Genomic DNA, 10,893 nt, shown 5'->3' on the forward strand with positions numbered 1-10,893 from the left:
TTTTCACAACAAAAGGATATACTCCTGGGATCACTCACTAATTGGATAAAAGCATCAGAACTACCCCATTGCCATCCCTAGAGGAAACTCATTAGCAACCTAATGAAATAAAGTGATGACAGGAAGGTATTCTCTCATCATCTTTTAATGCTAACGGCCTTTAAAGCTATTTTGCTTCCTCATCCCCTCCTATGGTGCCCAGAAACCCCATGGCACCTCTCAGAGCATCACAGGCAGTCCCCTCTCCTGCATATTACACAACATCAGGGAGCAGTTTCAGAGCACAGAGGGATTCTAGGGTGTTCGACTCACCATCTTTGATGAATCTATGCAATTGAAGCCTAATCCCTGCTCCACTTGGAAAATGCTCCCCAGTGGGTCAAGCTTCCTGATGAGTCATACAATTTAGAAGAAATATAACCTCACTACTAAGGACTTTGCTGTTTGGTTTTATGACAGGCAAAACTCATGAACATTTGAAAGAAATGAGAAATATTGAAACAAATTTTACAATTTTGAAATCCTTTGAAGTTGGTGAAATTACAAATGTTGAAGCGAGTTCTACATAAGCGTAGTGCTTCTAATAATTATGTCTCTATTAAACATTATAATTTTTTACTCCTTCTCTAAAAAGCATCAGCTCATACCCCCAAACACTTCTGTATCATATAGCCTTAATATGCACATATTTTAGATGTACATATTAAACACAAACTCCTTAGTAACAGCGAGGGAGGAATGGATAATTTTGAATAAATCTGAAAAGGATATTAGAAAGCAAGACAAAGTATTTGCCCACCACATTTCCTCCACCCACCCCTCTGACTGCTAAACACCTTCCTCCAAGTCCCTGGACATTGAAGAAGAGCCCACATCTCTCCTCCAAGAGCTCTTGCACGGAGTCAGACCCCAAAAGCACCGAAATCATTGATCTCTGCAGTGCATCTGTGGCCCAGCTGAGGTTACAGGGCTGCCAGCTGCACCGCTGCCAATCAGTGACCTCCTTGCTGGTGCTGCACACCTTACTGGCAGCCCCAGGGAAGGGCATCCTGCATCTTCTCATCTCTCTTGTTTAGACACAGGGGGAGCAATGAAGTGTTCCATTATACCTCAGTCTCGAGTGCAATTAGACACCTGCCTTCTCTCTGATTGCATGGCCATTTGTCTGCAGCAATGGGGATTAGTGTTAGGTAGTGGTAGGACTGGTGAGCTGGAAATCCTTATAGGTAGACTTTAATGCTATAACTCCCACCCCCCCCCAAAAAAACCAAAAATTTGCATGAACCAAATCATGAAATAGCACTTTCCCATTAGGAACTGTAAGTTTTGAACCTAGCAAAACTTTCAAATAGCTGTTAAATGGAAAGGGATGCTGGCAGTGCCATTCAGAGCTGCATTGAAATGGAAATCCAGAACTGAAGGGTTCAGGACCTCATTACCAAGGTTTTCCTAGCACAAGTGTTTCAAACTACCAAACTTCCTCAAAAATGCAATATAGATAGGTATTGGGAAATACCTATCAGGCTCAATTCCAGAGCACAGATAAGGTCAGGCCTGCACCAGCTTTCTTTGTCATGACATAGCATTTAGTGATCATTCATTCCTCAGAAACACCCAACAAACCCTTCCTTTCCCCTCAGCCTCTTCCCCAACTTTATGCTCAGCCATTTCACTAAATTAACTGAAGGTGTTGGTTGAGACATTCACAAGAACCACTTAGTGCCCTGTGGCAGCCTCAGGCTACAGAAGATCTTTAAAAAGGAGCCCTCCCACTTGCTCAATGAAATAAGTCAGAAGCAAAACTTCACAGAAACAAAGAAAGCTTTGGTTTGAAAAGGATCTTACAAATCATCTTGATCCAACACCTCATCCATAGGCTGAGACAATTTCCACCGTCCCAGGTTGCTCAGAGCTCCTTCCAACCTGGCCTTGGACACTTCCAGAGATGGGGCATGTGCAGCTTCTCTGGACAACCTGTGCCAGGGCCCCACTACCCTCATGGAAAGAATTTCATCCTAATATCTAATCTAAACCCATCCTTTTTCAGCTTAAAGCCATTTTTCCTTGTCCTGTCACTAGATGCCTTTGTAAAAAGTTCCTCTCCAGCTTTCCTGTAGGCCCCTTTTAGGTATATTTGGGTATATTATACTCCAAGCAAGATCAAATTATAATATTCATGCACAGCTGTCCTCTGCCTCTCCCCCAGCCTTCAGGTTTTCTCTAAAAGTTGCAGTTTCAATCCTTTTCTCTTCCAGTTTCCTTTTGGCCTGGATGAGAGGTCTTGCTCTAAGTGCTAGGGTTGAAGATCTGTTCCCACTTTGTCCCAGAGACTCCATCTGCACTCTAAAATAAGTCTCTCCATGTTCCTTTCCCTTTGCTTCTCAAAGTGCACCTACAAAAATTCAGGCTGCCTGTGCTATGGATTGTCACAGATTACAGCCCAACAGGTGGAAAAAGCTGAGACAGCATCCAATGGATGAGAATGACACTTTTAATTTGAGGTGAGGCTCTGACCAGCACACTAGATTTTTTTGGAGTCAAAACCAAACAGCCTCTTCCTTGACACTGTTTGTGGATCTCTTCTGCAGACTAAGATGGGGGACTGTGATCTTTTGTAAGAGAAAAAATTCTGGTGAAATTTAAGGTAAAAAAACCTCCTTTTTTTCCTAACCACAGTCATCCCAAGTCCAGTGTTTTCCTCAGAGACCAGTTCAAGCACTGACTGGAGTAGTCTGTGCTAGTGTGTGGCACACATTAGACAGGGTGGTGCTGGTGTGAGGACTGCACACACCTTAATCTTCATGGACAAAATCCTCCCTGAATTCCTTTATAGGCAAAACACAAAAGACAAGTTTCCAGGTAGGAAAAAAAAGCCTTTAGGAGCTGGCTGAGAGGAAATCAACTTTACTGCTCACAAAGTGGGCTGCATGTGCATCAGCAAGAGCCTCACCAGGAGCTCAGCATCCCCAGAGAAAGGGTAACAGGAGAATCCAGAGGCTGGCACAGCATGGCACCAGGGAGGAAGCTGCACCCAGCACATCCACACCAGGAGACACAGGGAAACAGAAAGGAAAAGCACAATATAGGCAGAAATGAGAAGTGAAACCAGAGAGATGTGGAGGCTTTTAAAGAGAGAAATGGGCCTGAAAACCTGGGACACAGCTCTTGGCCCTGCCCTTTCCATCAGACCTATGGCCTTTGCCATGAGCAAGCACATTAACATTTTGCATGCATAAATATGCATTACCCTAGAGAAAGGGACAGAAAAAGGCTGAAAACTCACACACCATACATTGGAATTAGCAACATAATGACAACATAATGTTGTTATTATGTTGTCGTTTATCCTTCATCTTTGTCCCTGGATATTTATACAGAGCATGCACCAAGGCCCACAAGCACACAGCACACTGTGGTGTGTATTTCTCAGCCCACAGAGGGCCCAGCAGGTTTTTGGTGAAAGCACAGATGGCTTTCCCACATGACTGCAACTTTTAAAGCACACAGCAAAGTCTTTCGTGCCCATGTCCCACGATAAACCCTCTTCACCTTGAAGGGACATCACTCCAGCCACACACAGCCACCAAATACCCAGCACTAACCCACACAGAGGCCCCTACAGTCTCCCTACACACACATGGGCTTCTCTAGAGGTACTCTCACACTTTTTTTTTTTCAGATATACCCCATCCCACACCACTTTTCTTTGCTAAGGGCAACAAATCATAGAATCATTCAAAAACTAAAAGAAGCGGGAGAAAAAAAATGCCCCCAGACCAACACTGGACACGCGGGTGAACATGTGCTCATATACTTGAGCTCATGCATTACTTCCACTTAAAAAGAGCTTTTAAAGAACCAAAACAACAACTTTGTAAAGTGAGACAAAAGAAGAGCTCCAAATTTCTACATACAATTTATTCCAAGGCAAAGTTTCTCACTGACAGTTCTGTAAGTAGAAGTGGATACAAAGATGTGAGGCTGCCACTCCTGACTTTTTATTATTATTATTATTATTCTTTCCCCCATTCCTCCTTTCTTTAACATCTGTGAAATCTTTTGTCTGACTGTCACATGTGCATGTCATGCTGCATGTAACACAAAGCAACAGAAAGAGCACAGGAGATTGTTGCCTATACACATCTCCTTCCCAAAACCTCAGCCAAGTTGCCAATTAAAAAAATTTGAAAAATTAAAAAAAAAACCAAACACCCAAACAATAAAAAAAAAATAACCAAACAGATCTATGAAAAGCCTGGTGAGGCTTCAAGAAGATCATTTCAGCCCCATGGCTGACCCAGGAGAGAAGAAGTGACTACCTGCTCGTTTATTCCAAAGGAATAGAGAGAACAAAATCGGTTTTCCACTTCATCAAAGTTATGTGGCACCTGATTCAGCACTTTTTACACGATGAAATTTTCCACCTGCAGGGCAATCTGAGTGTACAGGTCCGTGCCTGTCCTACACAACAGCTTCATTATGTGCCCACAGAGGCTCACCCTTTCGGATCACTGGTGCACTTATCTCATTTTGACTATGTACATAATTCCATTGCAGCTCGTGTGTCATTTTAGTCAGTCACCACTCACAGCACCTCTTTTGTGAGGTGCTGCTAAGCCCAGATACAGAAGGAAGAAGGTCAGACACGCTTTAAATTCAAAGACAGTCCCTTTACTTTGTGCTGCATAGAGAGACATTGATGGCCAGACTGGCAGCCACATCTCAATGTCAGGAGGGAGCCTTAAATGTCAGCTTGATTTTCCCATGGTAGGATTCTTCTTTCTGACTATCCTAGCATTTTTCTGCATTCTGCTGCAGCACAGAGCTTCCACCTCAAAGCTTTATAAATCAAATAGCTTCATGAAGGCCTCCTCATGTACCAAAAACATCCAGTCATCTGCTTTGGGTGGAAACAACAAAATGGTGATGAAAGTCTTGGGTGACAAAGTAAATCGAGTTACTGTTGCACGAGTGGGTGGTAAGAAGACTGCACAGTACCTACCCACAACTCCTAACAAAGACAGTTGCAGGCAGATCCTCTGAGATTAGGCCAGAGAGTGAGAATTATTTCCTTGACATTTGGTAGAAAGTAAAAACCCATCCATCATTTTCATGCAGAGTAGCTGCACTCATTTATGGGATTAGAATGTGTTAATATTCAAAGAAACTTAGGTAAAATAAAACAACACAATCAAAAGATCAAAGACTTGTGTTGGGTGTTTTCATTTTTACAAATGTCATTCAGCTTAAGTTATTTATAATACTTCACAGTACACTAGTGAATGCTGTCACATTTCATTAAACAATTAAGCCTTAGTAATAGGAGACACATCTATTATCTTGTCTATATTCAATATTTACTGAGAAGTGATACATGTCTTATGACTGTTATCATGTCTGAAAACAAAAGAACAAAAATAATGAGGATGTTTTCAAGTTTACATTTCTACTTTGGTCCCCCATCTGTAGTCTCAGGTACTTAAATGCTCATCAGCAGTGACAGGGTTTGTGTAATAAGGATTTCCCAGAATTTCCTTGCCATAACTTTTTCCCCTTCAAACGCAGTGACAAAACCTGCTCTAATTATAACTCCTGTTCCTGACTGCCAGGGCAGGCAAGCAGTTCCTGCTGATGGTGCAGGGGGAGAGGCCAGCTCGATTCTTGGCTTCTGCTGGCAGAGGAAGGGTCGGGAAAGCACACAAGGCACATCCCAAACAGATCCATTTGGCAGGAGGGGGGGAAACTCCAGCCAAGGGAACTCAAACCACCTCCTTGAGGTGCTTTCACAGTGACTCATTGCTCCAGGAGTGGAGCTGGGTGGCCAGGGGACTCAGGCAGCTCAGGAAAGAGTGCCTCCAACCTCTCCATCACCCAAAGGGCAGTGCATGGCTCCCTGCTGGAATTCCCTGTCTGGCCAAGGACAAGGCAGGAGCACAGAGCTGCCAAGACGCTGCCAGTTAGCAGCACAGGACTCTGAGGTGTTCATTACAGCCCCACATTTGGAAATTCCTGGCTCAGGGAGGAGCAAAACTTCTAAAGCCTGCCACCCACTGCCTCAGTCAGGATTTCTCAACCTGGTCAAAATGAAACTGCATTTCTCTAGGAAAACCATTCTCTGGTGACAAGTGTTTGCCAAACAGCACCTGAGCTCTCACAAGAGGGACACTAAAAATCACAACTTTATTTTTATCTACAATGCCACTAATCAAGATTCCCTGAAATTCTAAATAATAATTAATTAAGAAATTAAAAACCATTTGCTCTATTGATTGTTTCAGTTAGCTTGCTCTTTAGGTTGTCTTGTTTTGATTTTTAGGGATGATCTTTTGTTTGGTTGGGGTTTTTATTTGTTTATTTATTACTTTTACTGTTTCTCTAAGCTTAATTAAATGAGAAGACTGCATTTCAGATGAGATTTTGGAGGTGCAAATACCTGCAGGAGACTACCAGATAATGCTTTATTTTCCAGGTTTCCTCCTATCTTAGCTTCTTATTGTATATTCTTACTAAGCATCTATCTTTGGTAAAATCTGAATTTCTCTTTATATCACAAATTACTTCAGGAAAGCAACTTCTACTTAATCTAGAAGACACCACAAGGTTCCTCACAAGCTTTGTAATGACAAAATAATATAAATTAAAGGGGAAAAAAATTACCTCACAGCTTTCTGTTCCAATATCTTGTAAATATTCTGCTGGGCATAGAAATGTATGGGATAAATACTATTCTGAGAACCAAACTGTAAAAAGCATTTCTCTCTGGCAGATGTACATATTTAATTCACTTTTCAGTTTTCGTTTGCCAATCTTTTCACAGCGGGGCAGGAAACTGAACTTTTGGTTTTATCAGTTTATAATAAAAAAAAAAAGAAAAAAGAAGTTTTTCCTTTTGTGAGCCAATGTGTCAGATTTTCAGCAGAAGAGCCAAAATATCATTAAGATATTTAACTCCTTATGTGCAGGGAAAAATATAAATTAGGGCTAAGAATTGCTGCTTAGCTGCTGGCGTCCTGATGTCAGCATCCAACCATGGAGTGGATGGCTTAAGAGATGAAAAGGGAGATGGCTCACTGAAAAGGGAGATTTCTCTGGCTGTCACTCTCTTTGCAAGGCGACAGGAGCTGCAAGGGACCGAAGGTTCTGCCTGCAGCCCTCGTCCCATCCCATCCCATCCCATCCCTCTGCCCTCTGCCCCAGCGGCTCCCCCAGTTGATCCCAGCCCCAGCGCTCCCATGAGAAGGAATTTACGCTCAAGGGACCTTCCAGCCACGGACACGGGAGCAGCCACGCTCTAAAAAGCCACCAGGTCCCGCCCAGGCAGGGACAGTGGCACATGCCCCCCGTGCGTGTGTCCCCAGTTCCAGCACAGCAGCACCGGGGGCAGAGCGCAGCGAGCGCGGATCGGCTCCAAACGCAGCCCTGCCGAGTGCCAGCCGCAAGGTGATGGGGATGGCTGCGAGCATGGGAGCAAGGTCCTGGGCATTGCCGGGCTCCCCACCAAGGGTACCTGCGTTATTTACAGCGAGTTTCTCCTCCTGCTGGTTTGACTGGGGGACAAACACGCCTACGTTGGTATTTGCTACACAAAATCATGATGGATTTAATACAGCGGTTCCTGCCTTGCAAGCTACAGGCCACATCGGCACAAAACATTGATTTCTGAACATGTTACTCATAGTTTTGGTACAATTCGAGGGAAACTAACAAGTTCTTTGCATGCAACAACAACGTCAGCTAATTAGAGGTGTATTACATTGAGGATATTTGCTGTTCAACAACAAATTTAAAAAGAAGATAATACTTGAAGCCCAGACTCAGGCAAACTACAGTTCAATAACATTGGCACAGCAGAAGTTTTTCTTTTTTTTTTCCCCTGTAACAATACCCTGACCTCCCATTTCACTCCTTCAACTGCCACCAATAGATTTATTCTGTTACATGCATTTTCGTGCACCTTTATTATTTTAAGCAAGTTCCAGCTGTTGGGGTTTTTCCCCCTGAATGTATAAAAACAGCTCTATAGGTGTGTATAGCAATGTAATGCACCTGCATAGAGAGCCCTAAATGAGCTGTTTGAAAGGCTCTGTGAAGCCTTGAATAATTTCTATTGTGTCAGTGGGTAAGGGAGTCCAAGTGCTAATGTAAATAGGTTTTCCTGGACCGAATATACCCATTTACATTCACAAATGTATTTCAGCACCATAAATTACTGAGGGAAATGGTGGCAATTTTAAGAGACTGAGGTTACAGGGCGTGGAGAACTCAGTGGAGGTCCTCTGTGGAAGTTTTATACTCTTCTATCTATCCAGATTGTTCTCATTATGGATAAATGATAAAGTGAATATTATCTGTAGGAAACTGGCCATAAATGAGGAAAAGGTGTGGAGATCCACGGATGCAAAGAAAATGTACTTTCTTGCACATATCTTAAGTCAAGCAGAATGAGTGATATGCATCAAGAGGTGCTTAAGAAAAGGCTTTGATATCTGAAAGTTCAGGACTTGTTATATGCTTGCATAGATGAAGGAGATGAGAAGGAGAAGAAAACCCCTGCGTTTCCTCCTAAAAGCATCTAACATGAAACCCTTACAAATATCGACCATGCAGAAAACTTAAAGAATACCCACAACTTTAACACATTTCTCAACAATCTAGACAGCAGAACATTAGAAACAGATTTTACTGTCTCCTCTTCCCTACCCATGCCACCCCCCAAAAAAACAGAAGACTTATTGTAAACTCCTTGCTTTCTGTCCCAAGAGCAAACCTGTCTTGTTAGCAGCCACTTTATTTCAGCAGCTCACCTGAGACTTTGCCTTTACCTGCAAGGGATTTGCCCCTAAATGGCAAAAGCTAAGAAAACTGTCAGGGTAGAGATGCAAAAGTACCCAGAGCTGACTGATGCAATGCTTGTTTCAGAGGTATCCAGTAAGTTTTCATTCTCACATTGCTCACCTTACTGAGTCTAGGATGAATCATCCCAAACTTCACACTCACTGCTGGGACCATCAGCCCTGGTGGGGAAAGCCTCTCTGCACACATCAAGGATTATATAAAACTTCAGCTATGAAGAGTGTTTAATTACATCATCTTTAAGCCCTGCCACATGCAGAGCTTAGACCGGCTCCTAAGTTATCCCAGCTCTAAACTGACAGCACATCAAGCATCCCCATGGCTTGGGGGAGTCTTCAGCTAATTCACCTGGCGCTAGAGACACCCTTCTCTTGCAGGGACCAGTAACAGCTCTGTGGTTTCTGTCCTCCCAGCTGAGAGAGCTCATCCCTAAGCACACTACAACATTAGTTACTGATGGCGTGCTGCCTCCACAGGGGTTCTGCAACTAGAATTAGGTAAGACTCAAAAACTTTTTGGCACGGACCTTCTCAGCCAGCAATCCGTTTGGGCAGATGCTGGCAATTAGCAGCTCCTTGCTGGTAACAGAGGAGCAGACCAGCCCCACGGACGGCCCCTCCGCGCAGGTGTATTTACAGGAGCAACAAAAACACTTATTTGCCATCAGACACGTGAGGCAAATGCACAGCCATGAAAACGGAGGACCCTGGTTATGAAAGTACCGTCCTGCTCAGGCCACCCGGTGGCTGTCGCTGGTGGTCCCCAGCCCGCAGCCACGCCTGGGCACAGCAGCCCCCCTATCTTATCAGAGCCCCTATCTTATCAGCGCCCCTATCTTATCAGCAGCTGGGGCTTACGCAACGGCGGCCGGCGCGGGTGGGGAGCGGGCAGGGAGGGGACACCGCACTCCGGGAGAATCCCCACAGCCAAACCCCTCCCGGGAGCAGCGGTGCCGCCAGAAAGGTTTTTCCCATCCCCTTAAGGAGCGATTGGAGGCGCCGGGATCACGGGCGGCTGTGTTTCCACTGAAAAGGGCAAGCTCTAATCCCCAGCCAGCCGGGCAAGAGCCCCGACTCTGGCACGGAGTAACTCCGAAGTTCACCCACATTCCCCGTCACGCTCCCCATCTCCCCTGGCGCTGCCGCTACCCTGAACCTGACGGCAGCAGCAGGGCTGAGAGCAGCTCGCTCGCTGGCTTGAGATCTGGGAGAGCTCTTTCAGAGTTCGCGATGGTGAAGAAGAAGCCCCTCGGGTGTCAGGCGGGTCCGGCGGTGCTGCAGCCAGGCAGCGGCGTGAGGGCAGCACGGCCGGACCCGGCTGCGCCTCCCCACGCAGCGAGAGGCGCCCGCCCGGCCGGCACCCACCTGTAGGACACCTGCTTCCTGAAGGTGAGGCTCCGCAGCTTCTCCTCCAGCGACTCGTCCGCCGCGGACAGCCCCTGCTCCTCCGGGATCCCGGCGGCGCCCGCCGCCTCCCCGCCGCCCTCGGCCCCCCGGCAGCCGCCGCCGCCGCCCGCCGCCCCCGTCTCCTCCCCGCCGGCCGCGGCGGGGGGGTTCATTGCGGCGGGGCAGCGGGGCCGACAAGGAGGAGGAGGAGGCGGGGGCAGGGGAGGCCCGGCCGGCGGCTGCAGGCGCTGGGGGGCAGCGGCGGCGGCGGCCGGGGGACCGCAGCTCCCGGGGCCGCGGGGCGCGCTGCGAGCCGCGGCGGCTGCAAATGGCAGCGCGACCGCGCAGCATCCATCGGCGGCCGCACTGCAGCGGGGCATTGTGGGAAACTCCTGCCCGGCCACGCCCCCTCCACGCCCCGCCGGCCGCCGGCCAATGGCAGCGCCGCGCCCCCGCCGCGCCCCCGCGGCCGCGCCCCACCGCGCCCCGCCCCGCGGCCGCGCCCCGCGACACACACCGCGAACACCGTCCGAGAGAGCATCTTCCCAATGAACACCTCCCCAGCGAGCCCCTTCCCGTCACACCGCGAACATCTTCCGAGTGAGCATCTTCCCAATGAACACCTCCCCAGCGAGCCCCTTCCCATCACACCGCG

At 46.9% G+C, this 10,893-nt stretch overlaps 1 protein-coding gene across 4 annotated transcripts in view; it reads right to left on the reverse strand.

Annotated features, from left to right (window-relative positions):
- DGKI (diacylglycerol kinase iota) overlaps window positions 1-10,633 on the reverse strand; it is a 209,826-nt gene extending 199,193 nt beyond the window's left edge. For 3 of the 4 annotated variants that reach the window (XM_071422461.1, XM_071422459.1, XM_071422460.1), the window contains exon 1: window positions 10,218-10,608. In XM_071422461.1, the coding sequence (XP_071278562.1) occupies window positions 10,218-10,411 (194 nt within the window). In that variant the 5' untranslated portion in view covers window positions 10,412-10,608. Of the gene's footprint in view, window positions 1-10,217 lie in introns of all 4 variants that reach the window. The other variant, XM_071422458.1, reaches the window with a different exon arrangement.
- Between the last annotated feature and the right edge of the window lie 260 nt (window positions 10,634-10,893).

The sequence above is a fragment of the Agelaius tricolor genome, unplaced genomic scaffold (assembly GCF_023055355.1).
Source record: "Agelaius tricolor isolate 1412-34295 unplaced genomic scaffold, bAgeTri1.0.p SCAF_3, whole genome shotgun sequence".
Classification (NCBI taxonomy): domain Eukaryota; kingdom Metazoa; phylum Chordata; class Aves; order Passeriformes; family Icteridae; genus Agelaius; species Agelaius tricolor.